Source organism: Megascapheus bottae, chromosome 18, assembly GCF_031878675.1.
Source record: "Megascapheus bottae isolate mThoBot1 chromosome 18, mThoBot2.hap1, whole genome shotgun sequence".
Classification (NCBI taxonomy): domain Eukaryota; kingdom Metazoa; phylum Chordata; class Mammalia; order Rodentia; family Geomyidae; genus Megascapheus; species Megascapheus bottae.
Genome location: NC_143526.1, coordinates 27160707 through 27184005, shown reverse-complemented (window position 1 = coordinate 27184005; position 23299 = coordinate 27160707). Strand labels below are relative to the sequence as shown.

The 23299-nt window shown below is 43.4% G+C and overlaps 1 protein-coding gene across 1 annotated transcript in view; it reads left to right on the top strand.

Annotated features, from left to right (window-relative positions):
• The window catches only part of Tmc2 (transmembrane channel like 2), a 40348-nt gene that overhangs the window by 7998 nt on the left and 9051 nt on the right, over positions 1–23299 (top strand). The window contains exons 5-14 of the mRNA XM_090352802.1: positions 2654–2744; positions 8587–8668; positions 8996–9102; positions 10340–10438; positions 11428–11570; positions 13403–13550; positions 14320–14508; positions 15476–15655; positions 17164–17313; positions 19984–20112. Coding sequence (XP_090208928.1) covers positions 2654–2744; positions 8587–8668; positions 8996–9102; positions 10340–10438; positions 11428–11570; positions 13403–13550; positions 14320–14508; positions 15476–15655; positions 17164–17313; positions 19984–20112 — 1318 coding nt within the window. The remainder of the gene's footprint in view (positions 1–2653; positions 2745–8586; positions 8669–8995; positions 9103–10339; positions 10439–11427; positions 11571–13402; positions 13551–14319; positions 14509–15475; positions 15656–17163; positions 17314–19983; positions 20113–23299) is intronic.

Below are 23299 nucleotides of genomic sequence, written 5' to 3'. Positions count from 1 at the left end.
ATTCTCTTCAGGTTGGCTCTTCCTCCTGTCAGCGGGTCTGATCAGCCACCTGTCACTCTTACACGTCGTCACCCTCACTCAAGTGTCACCTGAACACATCTTTTATTAACAGTGGAAAAAGAACACCCCAGATGCTTATGGGAATGATATCTCCGGCTGGCTTCAAGTCTGGAGAACCAGCAGAGGGGAAATTTGCATGCGCTCTTGCCTCTAGGGCAAGCAGAGTCCCTGCTGCTGTTAGGGTGGGCAGTGAGTGACTAGGGCCTAAGAGGAAGAAGTGATCATATCTCCTTCACTGAGCCATCTCTCTCCATCAAATACCTCCCTTTTTCTTCTCCCTTTTCTTTCCTTCCCCAGGAAGCCTCATTGTAAGCTCCCAGTCTCAGGGTCACCATTTAGCTAGGCCCTGCCTCAAAAACTTTTGTTTTCTAGAAGTTCATCTGGCTAATTCTCCCACATCCAATAAGACTCAGGTCTTACAGAAATCCCCATTGTCCTTCCCTCCATTCAGACTCAGTTATATTCTGTACCACTGACCTCCAAGGCTCTCTCCTCTCACCTAACTCTTGTTTGCAGAGCTGTGTGGTACTTACCATAAATGTCTCCCATTTGCTGAGTGCTTCCCAGAGGCCAGGCACTGTTCTGAGTGCAGCATGTATGTGTGCAGGTCACTTAACCTTCACAACCACCTCGTGATGAAGGTACCATTATCATCTCCATCTCACTGATGAGGAAAGGGAACCAAAGATTCATCAAGGCCACATAGCAAGTTCATTGACCGGACAGGATTTGAACTCAGGAATTTTTTGGCTCCAGGATCTGTATGTTCATTTGTAATCATCTCATCATAATGACCAGGTATTCTAGAAGGCACCCCTTGGCCTTGTCTCCACCTGCAGGTAGCTTTCCTCCTGTTTAGAAGCAAGGTTTTAGAAAACAGTCTCTGGCCCAACCATGCAGCTGGCTGAACCAAGTGTATATATAGCAACTGTAGACTCTAAGAAGAACAGCAAGACAAGAAAAGCAATTGGAGTGAATTGGGGGCAAATCTGAAAGGCAATATGCCTTTCCCTCATTCAAGTGGCTTTGGCTACTCCTCCATCTAAGGCCTCTCAAAGCTTCACATTCCTCATTGGTACCCATGTGGAAAATAAATGCCTGCCTCACAGGGTTGTTCTACAAATTCAAAACTATTCATCTAAATGCTTGAATGTAGACTATGAAGTTGATAAATAATTATTATTGCTGTTACCAAAACTTGAACATCTTTTGTGCCAGATATGGGCACTGAGAGATGAGGTTGGGCACCAGAGAAACATGTGGACCTAGTTAACAATGAGGAAGGAAGTGATGTCAGTATAAGAATTAGGGTCCATGAGTTGGAAATACTGCTTTCTTGCTGTCAGGTGGGACCATTGGCTGTGTTAGAAGCTTGATATCTCAGAAAGTGTATCCAGACTTAGTCTTCAGAATAAACAGAAGCTGTCTCCCTCTAGAAAGGCAGTTCTTTCATTACAAGTAAAACCCTAGGCGTTACACATAAGGCAAACAGAAGGAGATTTGGTAGAGAGAAGGTAGCAAATTGGCTAAGAATGGACGAGCATCAAGTTCGTTGGATTTTCTTTTTGTCTTCTATATCCCAGACTGGACATTGGAGAAGCTGGCAACCCAGCTTTTCCAATATATAATAGTAGGGCTGTAGTTCTCATCTAGGGCTTAAAAGTAAAAGTCCTCTTGCAAGCTCACTTAATACTGGCAAAATTCACATCCCCCCACACTTGTGCCGAGAGGTTCCCTCCACAGGGGCCTGGATAACAGAGGGTCAACAATTTCCCTGTTTAGAAGTAGAGCTGTGGCTCAAAGTGGTAGAGTGCTAGCCTTGAGGAAATAAAGCACAGGGACAGAGCCCTGACCTTAAATTCAATCCCCATGAATGACAATAAAATAATGATAATAATAACAATAACAATAATAAAATAAATGGAGACTCAGGAAGCTCACTAAAAAATATAAATGAATAAATAAATTTCCCTGCTTTTCTCTTCTCAGATGTCTCCCTCTGCCACATCTGCCCTGGCTCTTTTCCCTGCTTTGTATGTTTTAAAAGTTCATGTGATTACATTGGGCCCATACAGACAATCACAATAACCTGCCTATATTAAAGTCAGGAATTTATTTTTATTTTGTGCCTATACTGAATTCAGAGCTTCAAGATCTCATTTGGCTTTTCCATTCAGTGCTGGCACTTTACCACTTGAAACACACCTTTACTTCCATCTTTTTGCTGGTTAATTGGAGAGAAGAGTCTCATAGGACAGGTGTCTGGTGGCTCACACGTAGAATTCTAGCTACCTAAGAGGCTGAGATCTGAGGATTCAAAGCCAGCCCAGGCAGGAAAGTCTGTGAGACTCTGCTATCCAATAAACTACTCCGAAAAAGCCAGAAGCGGTGGTGTGGCTCAAGTGTTTAGAGCACTAGCCTTGAGCACCTAGAGGCTGAGTGACAGCACCCAGGCCCTGAGTTCAAGCCCCACAACCTACAATAGTAACAACGAAAACAGACTTTTAACTCTCATGCATGTCCTTGTGGCTGAGATTTCCTTGGATTAGGTGCTAATTTAATTCCTGCTCTTTCTTTTCCCCTTCCTGCCCAGGGAGGCCCAAGCGTTTGTGGAGAACTATGAAGGAACCTTGGGAAAGGGCAAGGGCAAGAGGCTCTATGCCTACAGAATGCAGATGGCAAAGGTGGGTGCTGCATAGAAGCAAATGCTGGGGAGGGCCTGCTTCATGTGAGGGGAGATATTTTCCATCGTTTTGTGTGGTCTGTCTGTGCGTCTGTACCTGTATCCATATTGTATATGCTGGTTCTGTCGCTTGAACTCAGGGCCTGGTGCTGTCCCTAGAGCAAACATGCTCAAGGCTAGCACGTCACCACTTGAGCCATAGTTTCACTTCTGACTTTTTGGTGGCTAATTGGAGAGAAGAGTCTCCTAGACTTTCCTGCCCATTCTGGCTTTGCATCATAATCCTTATATCTCAACCTCCTGTTTAGCTAGTATTACAGCCAGCAGCCAGCAGTGCTCAGCTTTGCTGGTTATTTGAAAAATAGTCTCCTGGTGACCTTTTTGCTCCAGGATGACCTTTGAACTGAAGTCCTCCAGATCGCAGCCTTCTGAGTAGGTTGGATTACAGGTGTAAGCCACCAGCACCGATGTGTGTGTGAGCATGGATGGCAGTACTGGGACTCAAATTCAGGGATTTGCACTCTTGTTTGGCTTTTTTGCACAAGTCTGTGCCTCTACCAGTTGAGCCAGACCTGCACTTCTGACTTTTTGCTGGTTAACTGGAGATAAGAATCCCGTGGGTCTTGAAGGTCCAGGCAAGTTTAGAAACCTGATCCTGAGATCTCAGTCTCCTAAGTAGTTAGCATTATTCTTATTTCCAATTACCCACCAAAACCAGAAGTAGAGGTGTGGCTCAAACACATAGCCTTGAGCAGAAAAAGCCAAGCAAGAACCTGGATTTCAAGTCCCAGTATCAGCATGTGCACATATGTGCATGTGTACGCTTACACACATACAAATTTCTGTATCAATTTTACATCTAGTTTTTTATTGTATTTCCTTTTGTTCTAGACATTCTAGGAATTGAGCCTAGGTCCTCCCACATAGTAGACAAGTACTGTCACTGTTCTACACCCCCCAACCCCTTGCATTGTCTCATTAATCTAAGTTAGTGCCATCCGATTATGTATATAAAGATGCTTTTGTATGATTCTTCTAAATGGGATATCTTATTCCTACCCTAAAGTGTGGATTCATTCTAGGACAGTTTCCATGGACTGTAGTGATTATAGACTGTGTGGATCTTTTCACAATTTCAGTGAGAAAGGCTGGCACTTCACATTATGTTTATTGTAAACTCAAATAGACTTACTCATGATGAGAATTATCCTCTAGGGGGCCAGGAGTTAGGCCTAGTGGTAGAGTGCTTGCCTAATGTGCACGAAGACCTGGGTTCGATTCCTCGGTACCACATACATAGAAAAAAGCCGGAAGTGGTGCTGAGGCTCAAGTGGTAGAGCTCTAGCCTTGAGAAAGTCCAAGGACAGTGCTCAGGCCCTGAGCTCAAGCCCAGGACTGGCAAGAAAAAAAGAAAAGAAAAGAAAAAGAAATTATCCTCTAGTCATACTTTAGTAAGACTTTGATTTTTAATATTAGATTTTTTTTTTTTTTTTGGTCATGGGGCTTGAACTCTGGGCCTGGACCCTGTCCTTGAGCTCTTCAGCTCAAGGCTACTGCCCTAACCCTGGAGCCTCAGCCCTACTTTCCCTTTCCTAGTGGTTAATTGGAGATAAGAGTCTCACAGGCTGTGAGTTTGGCCTAGTGGTTAAAGTGCTTGCCTAGCATGCATGAAGACCCGGGTTTGATTCCTCGGAACCACATACATAGAAAAAAGCCGGAAGTGGTGCTGAGGCTCAAGTGGTAGAGCTCTAGCCTTGAGAAAGTCCAAGGACAGTGCTCAGGCCCTGAGCTCAAGCCCAGGACTGACAAAAAAAAAAAAGAGTCTCACAGACTTCAGTGCCTGGGCTGGTTTTGAATCACAATCCTCAGATCTCAGCCTCCTGAGTAGCTAGGATTACAAGCATGAATTACCACACTGGGCCTGGTTTTTTGGGGGTTTTTTTATTATTATTTTTGGGGGGGTCATGGGGCTTGAACTCTGGGCCTGGGCATTGTCCCTGAGCTCTTCAGCTCAAGGCTACCACTTACCCTTGAGCCAAGCCCTACTTCCCAATTTTTAGAGGTTAATTGGAGATAAGAGTCTCAAGTCCTGGGCTGGGAGTTTGGCCTAGTGGTTAAAGTGCTTGCCTAGCATGCATGAAGACCCGGGTTCGATTCCTCGGTACCACATACATAGAAAAAAGCCGGAAGTGGTGCTGAGGCTCAAGTGGTAGAGCTCTAGCCTTGAGAAAGTCCAAGGACAGTGCTCAGGCCCTGAGCTCAAGCCCAGGACTGGCAAAAAAAAAAAAGAGTCTCAAGTCCTTTTGTGTCCAGGCTGGCTTTGAACCTTGATCTTCAGATTTCAGTCTCCTGAGTAGCTAGGATTACAGGCATGAACCACCGCACCCATCTTTTCCCTGTTATGAAACTTCCTTTTATTTCTGAGATAATATTGGTCACAGTCAAATGCTTTTAATTCAATGAACAAATTTGATATTATGATATTTTACCTATTTTTTTTGTTTGTAACCTGAGTGGAATGCTATATTTACATTTACATTCCAGGTGAGCTCACATCTCTGGCTCTGCGGGCCAGTTTTTTTTAATTAAAGAATTTATTAACATTGATTTTTACATCATATTTCAAATGACAAGTTTAACAAACAAGTATTCAAGAAGGGAATCTCTATATACAATCACTGGGACTTAGTTTTTAGAACGTAATCCAAATTAGGCTATGTATGTCATAGAAACATATTAATTTATGAAATAAAACATTATGTCTATAGAGTCATAGGTTTTTATGTCTATATAGTTATGTTTATATTTCCATTACCATGTCGATAGTATTGGGTATGCAAATATTGAGTCCTTGCTCTTGTACTCTTTGTATTTAATAGACACATATTAAGGATACCATGCTTTACCTATTTTTTTTTTGCCAGTCCTGGGCTTGAGCTCAGGGCTTGAGCACTGTCCTTGGACTTTCTCAAGGCTAGAGCTCTACCACTTGAGCCTCAGCACCACTTCTGGTTTATGCTATGTATGTGGGGTACGGAGGAATCGAACCTGGGTCTTCGTGCATGCTAGGCAAGCACTCTACCACTAGGCCAAACTCCCAGCCCCATTTACCTATGTTTTTTATGTAAGTTTTCATAAGATTGATCTGAACATGTGTGTGTGCATGCACATGTGTACATGCATGCTATCTTGGACAATTTGGGCTCAATCACTACTTGAAACCTCTTCCCTACATGCAGGTGGGGAAGAAGATGACATGAGTACTGATAGCTCAGTCATAGGGTCAACAGCCCCATCTCCCACAGCCCTGAGGCAGGCAGTTGGGATCTTCTGCCTTTGCCCTAGTCTAGTCCTTGGTGTGGCCTCTGAATCAATGAAGTGGAAGAGCTTCCATGAGCAGCTTCTCCCAGGCTCCCAGCATCATTTACCATCTGAGATGTCCACAGCCTTGAGGAACTGTCCAGTGGCTGGTTACCAATGGACCCATGAGCAGGCTGGACCACCTAGCTGCATCCATTACCCCTGCTGATCCCCAGCCATGGTAGGCCTATATATTTCATACTGATTTTATCAGCATCCTGACATGAGATCCATCTCTCAAGGAACAACTCACGTTAATAAAGATTATGAGCCTGATATGTAAAACCAGATACTGGGTTCTTAATTTACAAAGAGAAAAGACTGGTATAAGAGCCAGAAAACTCCAAATCCACATCATTACTGATTTCTTTCATCTTGACTAGTCAAATTAGTGCTATGGAAAGCGAAACCACCATCCCAACCGCAATCTATTAACGTACAACAAAAGCCACTGCCATACAAACCAAAATACACACAACCCAGAGGATCACAAAATGCTTGCTCTATACAGAACTAAAAGAATAAAGATAGCAAAAGATTATTTTCAAGTACAGAATCAGAACCAGGGATGGTGGATTTAGCTGTGGGGCTACAGCAGCCCAAAGCCATCACCTGCCATCCAGATCTTTATATTCATTCTTCTGCTTATGAACCCCTCACCTCTTCTGCATCTTTGATCATATCATAATCATTCTACCAGCTTATGCTGGAAACCATACCTGAAAAATCAGATCTGCTGCCTTCACTTAACCCTTTCAACCCTTTAGTGAATTTACAAGGGAAATAGAGTCTCATTTCCTGCATGAACAAGGATCTGTTTTCGACTACCTCCTAATCTGCTGTTTCCTGAGACTTTTTAAAAATTCCAAGTGGATTTTATATCCAGGAACATGGATTATGGAGAGCCTCTCCTGGGAGGATTGAAAGAATAACCCCTAGCCATTAGATAAGATGCGTCAATTTTGTTGATAAAAACTCTGCTTGTCAAACTGTAGACAGACCCACGGACTTTAGTCTGCTTTCTCTCATTGTAACAAATACTGCGATAATTGACTCAGGAAGAGAAACATTAGTTGGGCTAGCAGTTTTGGAGATTCTAGCCCATGAGCAGGATATCATGGCTGGATTATGTAGCAGGGCAAAATAAGCACTCATTGTATGGCCGGGATGCAAGAAGAAAGGGAAAAGGCCTGGTATGATGGTATATACCTAAAATCCCCAGCACTTGAGAGGCCAAAGCAAAAGAATCTTGATTTTGAGGCCAGTCTGAGTTACATAGTAAGACCCTGTTTTAGGGGAGGGAAGGAAGGATAGAGGGATAGCTAAAGTTTCATTATCCCCTTCAAAGGAACACCCCCAGTTTGGTGCCAATGGCTTACAGCTATAATCCTAGCTACTCAGAAGGCTGAGATCTGAGGATCACAGTGAGAAACCAGCCCAGGTAGGAAAGGCCATGAGACTCCTATCTCCAATTAATCCCAGAAAAAGTCCAAATGGCACTGTGGTTCAAAGTGGTAGAGCACTAGCCTTGGAGCTCAGGGACAGTGCCCAGGCCCAGGGTTCAAACTCCAGAACTGGCAAAAAAAAAAGAAAGAAAAGAAAAGGAACACCCCCAATGAGCTGACGATTTCTCACTACATAATACCTCTTAAAGATTCCCAGATCCAAATTATGGTAGGAAGGGGGAAAATGCCTTCTTTATTTCTTTCAGAAAAACAAAGCTGTTAATGGTTAATTCCTTAAGAGAAGAATGAGCAGCCAAGGGCTGAGATCAGCTAACCATTTCCACCAGTCTCACAGTTCAGCACCAATTCTTACAAGGTGTAGGCATTTGTCTGCCTGCTGAGTATGAATTAAAAGACTTGTGCAGGGCCGGGAGTTTGGCCTAGTGGTAGAGTGCTTGCCTAGCATGCATGAAGACCTGGGTTCGATTCCTTAGTACCACATACATAGAAAAAAGCCAGAAGGGGTACTGTGGCACAAGTGGTAGAGCTCTAGCCTTGAGAAAACCCAAGGACTGTGCTCATACCCTGAGCCCACAGCCAGGACTGGCCAAAAAAAAAAAAAAAGACTTGTGAAATCTCTCTTTCCCTTGAATTTTTGTTTTAAGATGAAAAAAAGTTGTATTCAAAGTTACTAACCAAATTCAATGTCCCCAAATGAGAAACTGTACACAGAATTTCTAAGTTAATAGGCATAAACTGTCTAAATCTGAGGTATCATCAGCACTGGAGACAAATACAAATGAGTTGCTGTTGCACTGGCAACTCTGGGAAGAATCCCACCATCCCTCACACGGGGGAGGCAAAGGTTAGGGAGCCTAGACTCAAGGTTGCACAAGATGGGGGCTCCCAGATGGCATCCTCAGTCACCCACATGTCAACCTCACATTTAAGGGACTCTATCAGTATGTCCCCTCCACTGCCTCCTTGTGCTCCAGCTCCACATTATAGTTACTGAGTGTTTTAATTGTTTCATTTCAGAAATGGGTCAAGTTTAAGAGAGACTTTGGTAATTTCAAGACTCAGTGTATCCCCTGGGAAATGAAGATCAAAGACATTGAAAGTAAGTTCTCTTAGCTGATTTCTGCCAAGGACTTGGGTTGTCTACTGGCCTTTGGATTGGATTGTGTCCATGTTTCCTTAAGGAAGGAAAGAACTTCCTCAGCCAATTGGCCTGGAGACTAGAAGGAACAAGGTTTAAACTGGACTTCCTGGCTGTCTAGTTGTGGGTGCTGAGTCAGGTCTATGGACCCTCACACAATCCCGGGTTTATTCATCCACTAAAAGGCAATGGAGGTCAGGATGTCACAATATGAACCTAAAACACACAAGAAGCACTCAGAGGAGTCAGTGCTCTTCATCTTAGATCTACATCTTTTCCCGCTTACAGGTCACTTTGGTTCTTCCGTGGCATCTTATTTCATCTTCCTCCGGTGGATGTATGGAGTCAACCTTGTCCTTTTTGGTTTAATATTTGGTCTAGTGATAATTCCAGAGGTAAAAACAACAACAGCAACAGAACTTGCTATTCTTATCTTCACAGGGGGGGAAAATCTATACTAAATGAATGTATAAATTTAAGCCAGTTCTGACTTTCTGTATAAGCAAGGATGTGAATAAGAGCAGGTGTATGAGAATACTCAGGCAGAGCAAGAAATGCTATTTTGTCCAGCAATGGGGAATCTGTTGAGTATGTTGACGGTACATATATAGATGGTTGGATATTTTGAAGTCATTTTATTTTGTTGTGTGTTAAGGCTTACCATGGCCATTGTCTTCACTTATATTTTTCAAGTACTTTGTTTTGCTAAGATCACTAAAAATAATTTGGTGGGGGAGTGTGGGGGAGACAGGATCTTTCTATGTAGCTCAGGCTGGTGCCAAACTCAGTGATTACCCTCAATGTTGGCACTCTTTTTTATTTAAAATTCTCCATTCACATAATTGCCCAGATAGTTCAGTACAAAATAAAGGAACCAAAATGCTTATGTTTCTGAGGTAAGAAAGAAATTTTTCTACCTTTCATCATACCTTTTTGTGGTTAATTGGAAATAAGAGTCTCTCAGGTTTTCCTTTGTGAGCTGGCTTCAAACTATGACTGTCAAATCTCAGCTTCCTGAGTAGCTAGGATTACAGGTGTGAGCATTGGGGCCTGGTAATGATATGTAATTTTTCTTTCTTTTTTTTTTTTTTGGCCAGTCTTGGGCTTGGGCTCAGGGACTTTCTCAAGGCTAGAGCTCTACCACTTGAGCCTCAGCACCACTTCTGGCTTTTTTCTATGTATGTGGTACTGAGGAATAGAACCTGGGTATTCATGCATGCTAGGCAAGCACTCTACCACTAGGCCAAACTCCCGGCCAATATGTAATTTTTAAATGCTCTTCTCTATACTTTGTACAATGAGTATTACGTTTTTTAAATGAGGAAAATGTTTAATATTATTTTTTGCCTGGGGTTTGAACTCAGGGCCTGAACACTGTCCTTGAGCTTTCTCAAGGCTAGCACTATATCATTTGAGCCACAGCACCACTTCTGGCTTTTTCTATGTATCTGGTACTGAGGAATCAAACCCAGGTCTTCGTGCATGCCAGGCAAGCACTCTCCCACTAGGCCAAACTCCCAACCAATTAATATTATTAAAAGAGGAAAACAGTTATCCCCTGCTCTGGGAGGAAATGTCCAATCCAGTCTCTACCTGTCTCATTTGTTCTTATGTCCCTCTGTCTGTTGCCAGGTTCTGATGGGCATGCCCTATGGAAGTATCCCCCGGAAGACTGTGCCTCGGGCTGAGGAAGCAAAGGCCATGGACTTCTCTGTCCTTTGGGATTTTGAGGTATCAACAACACACCAACAAACTTCCATTGTGTGCTTGGAAAGCCAAAGGTTGCATAGAGAAGCCTGCGAGGATCCATTTAGTTATTGGGAAAACTGGTGCTTTCATCAAGTAGGATCAAATAGATAAAATGATTTTCCTATAGCTCTGCTTTGACCAAGCCCTCATTCTATCCAGAGAGATGCAGGAATTTTCTCCCTCATCTCCTTGTCTATATGTGGCCCTTAAGATCCCAGATTGCATCTTTCCATCTGCTCCCAAAGAGAACTATCTAAATGGGACTCTGACCCTGTCACTTTCCTACCTCAGATAGTCATTGCCTCCCACTCCCAAATGGAAGGAGTTGCCAGTGTTCTCTCACTGCCTGCTGTAGCTCCCTCCTCTCTAGTCCTGTGTTTGTCATGGGGGGCGGGGAGGGGGGGGGAGGGCATGGGTGTGGGTACTGGCACTTGAACTCTGGGCCTGTCCCTGAGCTTTTCTGCTCAAGGTTGGCACTCTACCATTTGAGCCACAGCTCCACTTCTGGCTCTTTGGGTGGCTAATTGGAGATAAGAGTCTCATAGACTTTCCTGCCCAGGTTGGCTTTGAACCACGTTCCTTAAATCTCAGCCTCCCCTGAGGAGTTAGGATTACAGACATGGTGTTCAGACCTCAGGATGAGAGAAATAACTGGGAACTTTACAGACACGTATGGTCACACACATGCACACAACCTTGACCCCCTAATTTCATCATGAAGCTCACAGCACTCTCCCCTCTCTCATGTATCTCCAAGCATTCTTCATGTTAGGGATGTGTGAAGAAAGGGAGGGGTAAACCCTGGAGTCACTGGGGAACTAAGAGGAAGAACATGAACAACTAGAACTCTGCCTTTGTCCCTTTAGACTCGGTTCAAACTCTGAGACCCAAATCTCTGGTAGAATGGAAGGGTCTGCTGACTGTCAGTTCTGAACTTCCAAACCCTGAGCATTTGCATTGCTGTCCTACAGGGCTACATCAAGTATTCCGCCCTCTTTTATGGCTACTACAACAACCAGAGAACTATTGGGTGGCTGAGGTACAGGCTTCCCATGGCTTACTTTATGGTGGGAGTCAGCGTATTCGGTTACAGCTTGATGATTGTCATTAGATCGTAAGTATGACTGTCTCCTAAACTGATTTTGACTTTTCATCACAGAAACAGTCTTTCACTAGGTCCTACTGTGGCTACTTCCTTTCTAATGGTGCCCTTAAAAAGAAACCATGGAAACAGATACACAAAGCAAATGCAGATGATCATGTGTGAGTATAAAAGCTATAATCCAGGGCCGGGAGTTTGGCCTAGTGGTAGAGTGCTTGCCTAGCATGCACGAAGACCCGGGTTCGATTCCGCGGTACCACATACATAGAAGAAAATCCAGAAGTGGTACTGAGGCTCAAGTGGTAGATCTCTAGCCTTAAGAAAGCCCAAGGACAGTGCTCAGGCCCTGAGCTCAAGCCCAGGAATGGCAAAAAAAAAAAAAAAAGCTATAAGCCAGGAAATATGGAAAGTTCTAAAAAATGATATACAAACACCTTTACATGAGGTTGAGAATTGTCAGCAATGCTGAAAGTCTGAAATGCAGGATTTTATACAAAGGAAGAACAGGTTCAAAGGACTTGAGATAGCAAATAGTCTTGTATGTCCCCAAACTTCCAGAAGTCCAGAATGGCTCAAGGGTATCTGGTAAAGTGAGGCTGGAGGGTTTTCAAGGCTTATTTCTGCTTTTCTCTAGAACTTGGATTCTAAGTTAGAACTAAGCCTAGCACTTATGAAGATAAAACAATGACTTTATGCTAAATAAATACATCTGAGATGGATCACTACAACCTCTCTATCCCAACATCTGCCTGTCACTGTGGTCAGAAATGACCTCGGAATAGGACTGTGCCTCTTCATTAATACTCCCTTAGGGAAATATTGGCCATGCTCATGAATTACCTTCAGCAGAGCTAGGGGATTCCATCTGCCATTGCTAAGAGCTGTGGAGTTAGAATCACAATCCTCTGTAGAAAACTGACCACAAGGGCTCAATTGCCCCTCAGAAGAACCACAAGGGTCCGCTAATCCCAGGGAAGCACAGGCAGCTGTGTCTCCTGAGCATTCTCAAAGCCTGGTTAGAACCCATGAAATGGCTCCTGTGTCCTCTCATGGAGCAGGTACTGCTCCTCATTAGACCCTAGCCAGCACTCGCCGGTGAGCATGAGATGATATCTAGCCACTTAGCACTATTAAACAAAAGAGAAAGAACAAGAAGGCTTGCTTTTATTTCTTGGCCCTCATGTTATTTGTTTTTTCTGCCTGCTTTGATCTTTCATAAGCAGAGGGATAGAGGATGTTTTTGATGATAGACTGAAAAAGCTGAAGTCGTACAAAATAGCAAAAACAAAAGACCAAAAGTATAAAGACATGAGAAAGGAACACAAAATCCCCTAGAGTATCAACAAAGGCCCTTCTTGGAATGCCATGGTGCCCACAGCTACACTGGGATAAACTCCTAGGAGCATGGAGAGGTAGGATAAAACAGGTGGGTGACAAGGAAAGCCCAAGGTTCTTCAAGCCAAGCTTGCTTTAGAAAAGGATGTGTTACCTGATGGCCTTATCAACCTCTCCAGGGGTCACTATATATCAGAGAGAAATAGACGTATCATCCAAGAAAACAGATGGCTTAAGAGGGGGGTCCTCTTAAAGAACTCGCAAGTGTATTTGCAGTGCACACAAGCCACAGGAAACCAAGTACAAGGGCAGAGGACATGGTCACGGGTCCTGGAGCCCATGGGCTTCTTGTGGTCCAGTGGAGGCCATGTATGTTTTTCAGGGGACTCTGAATGTGGTGGGGGGAGTGGGAAGTTTTCAAGCCAATATCAGAGCTGCCCAAAGCGCAGGCCAAGTTTAATGTTGCAGAAGCAAGGTAGGTTTGCTGATGGGGCTTCGTTATTCTCCAGGATGGCCAGCAATACCCAGGGGAGCACAGGTGAGGGCGAGAATGATAACTTCACCTTCAGCTTCAAGATGTTCACCAGCTGGGACTACCTGATTGGGAATTCAGAGACAGCCGACAACAAATATGCCTCCATCACTACCAGCTTCAAGGTAGGCATCCCAGGGGAGCTCCTGCTCCCCTAAGGGACAGAGGGACTCTGGGTCCCTCTAGTGTCTAGGAAATTTCTCCCAGCAAAGACATAGGAAATGGGATCTACAAATAATCTGTGGAAAGAGTTTTACCCGTCACACAAGTTCAGCTCTCCAGCCTTCCAGAAAGACTGCTCATGGCAAGTACCCACTATCTATTTCTTACATTGCTAAAACTCCTGGCTACTAAGATCTGGAATTGTCTATTTCCTCACAAAATTGCTTTCTGTGGAGGAAATGAAGGGGCTCACTTGGAACATTTGTCAACTTTTTTTCTGTGGTAAATTACCTAAGGGGTGGCTCAAGTGGTAGGGAGCTAGTCTTAACCGAGGCATTGGTGGCTCACACCTGTAATCCTAGCTACTCAGGAGGCTGAGATCTGAGGATCACCATTCAGAGTCAGTACTGTGAAAGGCAAGTCTGTGAGACTCTATCTCCAATTAACTACCAGAAAACCAGAAGTAGAGCTTTGGCTCAAAGTGATAGAACACTAGCTTTGAGTAGAAGAACCTAGGCCCTGGATTCAAGCTGAAGGACCAGCACACATACAATAACAATAACAATTACTTTCTTAAAGAAAATAACTCTTCACTGGGCACAGGGCATTCCATCACCCCTCTGTTATTTATTTCTGGAAATACAAGGAAGTAGTATTTTCAGAGAGCCAACAAGCATGGCTCTTGTTGCTTCTTAGGCTGACATTAGTCATATCTCCTTTGCACATACTAAGGAATCAATAGTGGATGAACAGGAGAGTAACAAAGAAGAAAATGTCCATCTCACAAGATTCCTTCGTGTCCTGGCCAACTTTCTCATCATCTGCTGCTTGTGTGGAAGTGGATACCTCATTTACTTTGTGGTAAAGCGATCCCAGGAATTCTCCAAAATGCAGAATGTCAGCTGGTATGAAAGGAATGAGGTAAGAAGGACATCACTGGTGGAAGGAAAAGCTAGAATCACTGGTTCTCGTGCCATTCGGTAGAATTCCTGAAAGTCTGTTTTATAAGATGTGTTGCAAAAAGTAAAATCATATCACTTTCAAGTAGCATGAGCATTTTAAACTGAGAATCATCTGTTATTAGAATTTGGGAGCTGAGATTTATGAACTCCATAAAACTAGAATATAGGCAACGTGTCAATTAGCTAGGTACCCAGCTGTCCTAATACCAATTATTAAAGAAGATGATTCTTCAGCCTAGCTACTCAGAAGGCTGAGATGTGAAGATCAAGAATTGAAGCCAGTCAGGCATGGGACTCTTATCTCCAGTTAACTACCAAAAAGCCAGAAGTAGAGGTGTGGCTCAAGTGGTAGGGTGACTGTCTTGAGAGAATAAGCTAGGTGAGACCTCAAGGCCCTGAGTTCAAGCCCCAGTACACACACACACACACACACACACACACACACACACACACACACACGTGCGCGCACGCATTCTAACTCAAATGTCAAAGTCTTAACCCCATTCCTAACTTCTACTGTTGGTTCCCTTCTATGACCCAAGTTTCCTATCTTCGGTGCTCTTGAGTTAAGGTTTACCAAGGTGATTGCTGCCTAACTCACAACTTTTATAGAACACCAAGCACTACCTCATACATTAACTCACTTGTTCCTCAAGGGAAGTTTGCTTTTCAACTCAATATTAATCACAACAATCAGAAAAGCAGCCAGTACCCCCTGGAATTACGATGTGTGGGCACGGGCTGACTGTTCAGGCTATGTTGATGGCTAAGCCAGGGCCACACAGAGAGATGGAGCAGCCCAAGGGCACTTTGGGAATCAGAGAAGCGGGTCTCGGGGAGACAGATGGCCGTGGGGTATAGGAATGGGGGGCCACATGAGGTAAGCTTGATAATGCAAATAACCCAGGCTTTCTGGGATTGCTCAGGTGGAGATTGTGATGTCCCTGCTTGGAATGTTTTGCCCTCCTCTGTTCGAAACCATCGCTGCCCTGGAGAATTACCATCCACGCATTGGGCTGAAGTGGCAGCTGGGGCGTATCTTCGCCCTCTTCCTGGGAAACCTATATACGTTTCTCTTGGCCCTGATGGATGACGTCCACCTCAAGGTAAAAACCATAAGCACCACCAAGGCCTACTACCCACTGTATTTTCTTTTGAAATACAATACTTTTCACCCATGCATAACTTCTACTAATGAAATGAATGTTAGACGTTCAGGAAAGAAAAATGAAGAAGAAACCACCAATGACCCAGTGACTGCAGATTCTTTCTTGATTTTTTTTCCTTAGGTTATATGTTTTCGAGGGTTTTTCATGTTATTTGGTAATATTTTATTTGTATCCCTTTCTATATTGTGATTTAAGCAATATCCTAGAAAGGTGATATGCCATGGTTGACTTTGTGGCCCATCGAGGCTCCATAATGTTGCAGAGCACTCACTGTTTGAGCACTCACAGTGAGCACTCACTGTTTCAAATACCTTCACGCTCTGGGGTGGGAGACAGACTCACTCAATACAGCAGGAGATGGATGTGCTGTGTTGAGAACAAGTCCAGAGCAATAGGGAAATGCAAGAAGGTGGTCTAGACTCCAGCTTGGGGAATCTTAACAGAAGTTAGAAAAGCAAGAGGGAACCAGTGGTACCACAGGGGTGTTGAGGATGGCTGGAGAATGGAGTGGAGGGAAAGAAGTGAGAAATTAGACTGGAGAGAGGAGGGCCAGATGATAAGTATTCCCCAGTCCTCCATCCCAACTATTGCCCTGCAGGAACTTTTTCCTGAGATTAACAGGAAACTAAAGATTGGAAAGTTCTAAGTGTGGGATTGATCGACTGTGGCCTTTTTCCTCATTCTGTTCCTTCCTTTCTATCCCAAGAGTCTGTCCCACCCTCCACACATTATCTCCAAGGGGCAAAGTTTTATCCCCCCCCCCCCTCTCTCTCTCTCTCTCTCTCTCTCTCTCTCTCTCTCTCTCTCTCTCTCTCTCTCTCTCTCTCTCTCTCTCTCTCATTTCTTTCTATAACTACTTAACTGATCCTTCCTGAAGTTTGTGGCCAAATATCACTGCCTCCAGGAAGTCTTCAACCTCCAGAGAAAATCCCCCACAGCTCATATGACTGTTCCATAATTGTCTGTTCATTTCTGTTGTTTATGAGATTGTGAACTTCCCGAGAGAAGCTTCATCTCTCTTTATTACTCCTGGGTCACCACTATCTGATATGCCCAAAGTAGAGCTGGAATAAATTATTTTCAAAAAAGAATGAATGACTGGTTGGATGAGTGGGTAGATGGATGGATGGGCAGGTGGATGAATTGGTGTGGGGGTGAACAGACAGATGGGTAGGTAGTTAGATGGATGGGTGGGTAAATAGATGGATGGGTGAGTGGGTGGATGGATGGATAGATGGATGGATGGGTAGGTGGATGCTTAGTTAGAGAAGATGTTGAGCTAACAGTGAAGAACCAAAGACTTTACAGCATTTCTGAAATGACTCTGTCCAGGAGGCAGAGTCCAGATGGCAGAATTATAGCACTGACTAATGTAATTGCTCCTGTGGAAAGAGTTGAACTGTTACTGGCTCCTTCCAACCCAACATCTCCATCTTCTGTTCTAGCTGTCTAAGGAAGAGACAATAAAGAACATCACTCACTGGACCCTGTTTAACTATTACAATTCCTCAGGTTGGAATGACAGTGTCCCCCGGCCAGCCTTGCACCCTGCAGATGTGCCCCGGGGTTCTTGCTGGGAGACAGCAGTGGGCATTGTGAGTACAAAGGTGACCCCTTGCTTTTAGTCTTGATTCTTTGTTTTCCTTCCTTGGTATTCCCACGTATGCAAAAACCCTAAGCTCTCATCAACCATCTTTTCTTTTCTTTTCTTTTTTTTTTTTTGTTAGAACAACTCAGCAAAATAAAATTCCGGTTTATTGTTGGACAACATTGTTTCATACATGCATCAAACAGACCAAAAAAAAATAATAAACAGCAACTTCATAGACAAAAGGAAAAAAAAGAAACCTTTTTATCTTTGGCCTTTTTAACCATCTCATACAAACCAACTACTTTATAGTACAGCTAAGTACATACACAAAAAAAGTTACTGGAATGCTCGGAATAAGATTGGTTTTTTTTGCTTTTTTTACAAGGTTTTTTTTCTCCTTTGAGATTATAATGAACATGGTCACACCACAAGTAGTCAGAAGTAGGACAGAATGCTCTGAAGGCTGGTTTGGTCATCCGAGATCATTAAAAATGGCTGACCCCTAACAATATGTACAAAAATATAAAATGTAAATAAAAAATACAAAAAAATTTTCCTTTTTAAAGTACTTTTAAGAAAAAAAAATAAGCACTTCTTAATCATTTTGGAAACTATAAAATAAGGGGAATCCTGTGCTCCCTAAGAACTCCAAATCTATTTCTACCATAAAAAAAAAAAAAAAAAAAAAAAACAGTCCTGGGCTTGAGCTCAGGGCCTGAGCACTGTCCTGGGGCATTCTCAAGGCTAGAGCTCTACCACTTGAGCCACAGCACCACTTCCAGCTTTTTCTATGTATGTGGTACTGAGGAATAAAATCCAGGTCTTCATGCTTGCTAGGCAAGCACTCTACCACTAGGCTAAACTCCCAGCTCCCTATTTCTATCTTAAATATTATAATGAGAAGCTACGGGTATGACTCAAGTGGTAGAGTGCCTGCCTAAGCAGGAGGCCATAAGTTCAAATTGCAGTACAGGAAAAAAAAAGTCATAAGGTATGGATCTTTCCAGATCTGTCTACCAATCTATAGCAGATAAAAGAGCCTGCTATATTTCCCAGGGATAGATGGCCACATGACGTCTTAGCAGGGAAAACTGACATTTCAGAGCAGATTGTTAACCTGGAGATCTGAGTAATGACAACAACCATGCACTGGGAATTACCAACATACCAGGCAATTTGCATACATAATCACCAGGCTTCTCATTAACCTTACAGGGGTGATATCATTATCAATTTAAAGATGTTTCCAGGGGCCGGGAGTTTGGCCTAGTGATTAAAGTGCTTGCCTAGCATGCACGAAGACCCGGGTTCGATTCCTCGGTACCACATACATAGAAAAAAGCTGGAAGTGGTGCTGAGGCTCAAGTGGTAGAGCTCTAGCCTTGAGAAAGTCCAAGGACAGTGCTCAGGCCCTGAGCTCAAGCCCAGGACTGGCAAAAAAAAAAAAAAAAAAAAAAAGATGTTTCCAGAAGCTAGACATGGTGACTCAAGCCTATAAGCCCAGCTACCTGGCCAGGAGTTTGGCCTAGTGGTAGAGTACTTACCTGGCACGCACAAAGCCCTAGGTTCAATTCCTTGGTACCACATACATAGAAAAACTGGAAGTGGTGCTGTGGCTTAAGTGGTAGAACTTTAGCCTTTTTTTCTATAAAAACCCAGAAGTGGTGCTGTGGCTCAAGGGGTAGAGCTCTAGCCTTGAGAAAGCCCAAGGACAGTGACCAGTCTCTGAATTGAAGCCCAGGACTGGCAAATACTAATAATATTAATGATAATAATAATAATAATAATAATAATAATAGAGAAAAAACTCAGCTACTTGAGAAGTAGATCTCCATGATCTGGAGATCATGACTCAAAGCTAGACTCATCATAAAAGTTCAAGAGACTCCATTTCAACCATGGGCTAGGTGTCATAACAGTGAGGAAGCACAAGTATACCAGGCTAGCCCAGGCATAAGATTTTGGAGGTATGGCTCACAAGTGGCAGAGCTGAAGCCTCACAACTGAGAGTCCCTGAGTTCAAATTCAAGTATCACCAAAAAAAAAAAAGGTTGCTCCAATGTTCCAAGATTATTCCAAAGTAATGTAATTAATAATTTGTAGAACCGTGCCTTAAATTAAGCATCTTCCAGAGCCAGAGACCCTTTCTCATGTCACCACTTTTTTTTTTTTTGCCAGTCCTGAGGCTTGAACTCAGGGCCTGGACACTGTCCTTGTGCTAGCACTCTACCATTAGATTCACAGCACCACTTCCAGTTTTTTTCTATGAAGGTGGTTTGGAATCAAACCCAGGGCTTTGTGCATGCTAGGCAAGCGCTGGTGGCTCACACCTGATATCCTAGCTACTCAGGATGCTGAGATCCAAGGATCTTGGTCTGAAGTCAGCATAGGCAGGAAAGTCTGTGAGACTCTTACCTCCAATTAACTACCAAAAAAGGAAAACCGGGAAGTGGCTCTGTGCCCCAAAGTGGCAGAATACTAGCCTTGAACACAAAAGACAATGCCCAGATTTTGAGTTCAAGCCCCAGGACTGAAACAAAACAAGAGGGGGGGTAGGGAGAACTAGAAGGTCCTAGAAATGAGTTCAGGTGAGAGTTTGTGTGTCTGTAGTCAGTAGGGGAAATAGGCAAGGTAAAACCCTGACCACGCCCACTATCTGTGTTTCTTCTTGCAGGAGTTCATGAGGCTGACAGTGTCTGACATGCTGGTAACTTACATCACCATCTTGGTGGGGGACTTTCTCCGGGCTTGTTTTGTCCGATTCATGAATCACTGCTGGTGCTGGGACCTGGAGGCCGGTTTTGTAGGTTACCTGTTCATATACATTCCGCAGTAAAGGTGTTCTAACTATCTTCTTTGAGGATTACTAGGAAATACATTTTTGTGCATCTCATTTCTTTGGATTCTTAATGCGAATCTCTGTTCTGTGATATAGGCAAGTATTTCTTTATGTCCTTTATTTCAGGGCCCTCGTTGCTTTCATTGAAGCAATTCTGTTTTTTTCCCCCTTGTGACCTTATGGGGGCCATGGTGGCATCAGCCTTGGGAAAAAGGCAGATCACACACCTCATATCTGAGAAGATACTTGATGGGAAAATGCCTGAGTAACATTACCCCTCATCAGGGAAGCTGAAATCCTAGGATGGATATGAAGGTCCTACCAAGTCCTGAAACATGCCAGGATTCTTGTTTTTCTACCCAGAATGCACCTCTTGCTTATCTAGGTAGCAAACTGCTCATCCCAAACATGTGTCATCAATGCCAAGATGGTATACAATGACCTTCTATGATCTGCCAGATCTCTGGCCCACTCATTTGTCCTATGCATGTCACCTCATTGGTGACTCATCAGTCACTGGTGTTGGGGGTGAAGGGAGCCTCCCTTCATTGGGTTTCTGGTGACAGGCTCCCTATCTTGGTTCCCTTTGTAGCCCTCATCTTGGACCACACTAGAGTACCTGGCAGGTAAGACCCTCAGTAAAGGTTTCTGTCATCCATTTTTCTTTTAGTACCACTGCAGTTTTAAATAATCCTATTCAACTCCAGCCATAGAAGACTTCAGAACCATGTCTGAGAATATAGGCAAAAGAATCTGGTGCACAGAAAGGATGACATCTTTGATATACTAACATCATACTCATTTATAATTTCGGCAAGATTCCAAAGTTATTCTCAAGTTTATTTTTTAAATAAGCATCTGGAATTATATCTAAGAAAAAAATTTTAGAAGATACAATTGGACTATACTTCCTATTTTATGTCTTTATTTTGTCTTTGTTTTCCCAGTCCTGGGGCTTGAACTCAGGGCCTGGGCACTGTCCTTGGGCTTTCTCAAGGCTAATATTTTACCACTTCTGGCTTTTTCTATATATGTGGTACTGAGGAATCAAACTCACAGACCAGGAGCATGGCCTAATGGTAGAGTGCCTGCCTAGCATGCACAAAGCCCCAGGACTGGCAAAAATAACAAAACAAAAACCCATATTTTAAAGATGTAAAAACTAGAGCCAGGTGCAGTGGCTCACACCTGTAATCCTAGCTACTCAAGAGGCTGAGATCTGAGGAATGCGGTTCAAAGCCAGTCCAGGCACTAAAAGACCTTAAGACTCTTATCTCCGATTAACCACCAGAAAACAGGAAGTAGACCTGTGGCTCAAGTAGCAGGGTGGTAGGCTTGAGCTGAAGAGCTCAGGGACAGAGCTCCAGGCCTAGAGTTCAAGCCCCATGACCAACAAAAAAAAAATCTAAACTCCCAGCCTTTACCCAACAGGCACTTGCATTATGCAGCTCTCCTACTTTGATCTAGGTTTTTCTGGCCTCCTTTTCTCTCTTCCCTAAACTTGCATTCCTCCTTTTCTTTTCTTTTCTTTTCTTTTTTTTTTTTGCCAGTCCTAGGCCTGAGCACTGTCCTTGGACTTTCCTCAAGGCTACAGCTCTACTACTTGAGCCACAGCACCACTTCCAGCTTTTTCTGTGTATGTGGTACTGAGGAATCGAATCCTGGTCTTCATGCATGCTAGGCAAGCACTCTACCACTAGGCCAAACTTCCAGCCCATCCTCCTTTCCTCCTTTTCTTATTCTTCATTATTTTTATCACCCTTTCATCTGCACTTCTAGAAGACAAATTGAGAAGCAGATATGTAAATAAATATGTTTCAAGGATCCTCAGCTTTATGTTGTTGCAAATATTTAACAATCATCAAATATGAAAATTAGTCAGGATGGAAATGTGAATCAGTCTTTTTGTTTGTTTGGTTTGGTTTATATCTGCACACTGGTTGTTCCTGGGGCTTTAACTTCAGATCTGGTCATTGTCCCTTAGGCTTTTCACTCAGGGCTAACACTCTACCACTTGAGCCATACCTGCACTTCTGAATTTTTACTGGTTAGAAATACAGGTCTCATGGACTTTCCTGCTCTGGTTGACTTTGAGTCACAATCCTCAGATCTTAGCTTCTGTGCAGCTAGGATCACAGGCATAAGCCACTGGCACTTGGCTTTGATCTTCCTTTCTGCAAACTACTCTCCTACTGGAGAAAGAAAGGAGAAAAGACAGGTAGAAGAATAATTTGTTTTTTGTTTGTTATAAAGGTGTCTTTCCATTTGATTCTTCAATTAATTATTTGTATTTATTATTTATTAGATTTACTATTAGATTATAATTTCAAGGTAAATTTCTGATTCAATCATGTGCAAAATATTCCTTTAGGTGCCAAGAGTATGGCCTAGTGGTAGAGTGCTTGCCTAGCATGCACAAAGCCCTGGGTTTAATTCCTCTGTACCATATACACAGAAAAAGCCAGAAATGGTGCTGTGGCTCAAGTGGTAGAACTCTAGCCTTGAGAAAGTCCAAGGACAGTGCTCAGGCCGTGAGCTCAAGCCCCAGGAATGGCAAAAACAAAACGAAACAAAATATTCCTAAGCTCCTCCCAGGAATATAGGGCCAGCCTGTAGGCTGTTTTTTGTTTTTTTTTTTTTTTTGCCAGTCTGGGGCTTGAGCTGAGGGCCTGAGCACTGTCCTTGGGCTTTCTCAAGGCTAGAGCTCTACCACAGGAGCCCCAGCACCACTTCCGGCTTTTTTTTCTATGTATGTGGTACGTAGGAATCAAACCCAGGTATTTGTGCATGCTAGGCAAGCACTCTACCACTAGGCCAAATTCCCAGCCTATTAACAGTTTTTATTGGAGAAAAATTTTAGCTTTAAGAATCTCAAAAACTTTTCTTTAAAAATAAAAAACCTGCCGAAAGAGGTGACTCACACCTGTAATCCTAGCTACTCAGGAGGCTGAGATCTGAGGATCAAAATTCAAAGCCAGCCCAGGCACAAAAAGACCTGAGATTCTTATCTCTAATTAACCTCTAGAAAATGGGAAGTGGGGCTTGACTCCAGGGTAAGGCAGTAGCCTTGAGCTGAAGAGCTCAGGGACAACACCCAGGCCCAGGAGTAGGGTGGTAGCCTTGAGCTGAAGAGCTCAGGAACAGTGCCCAG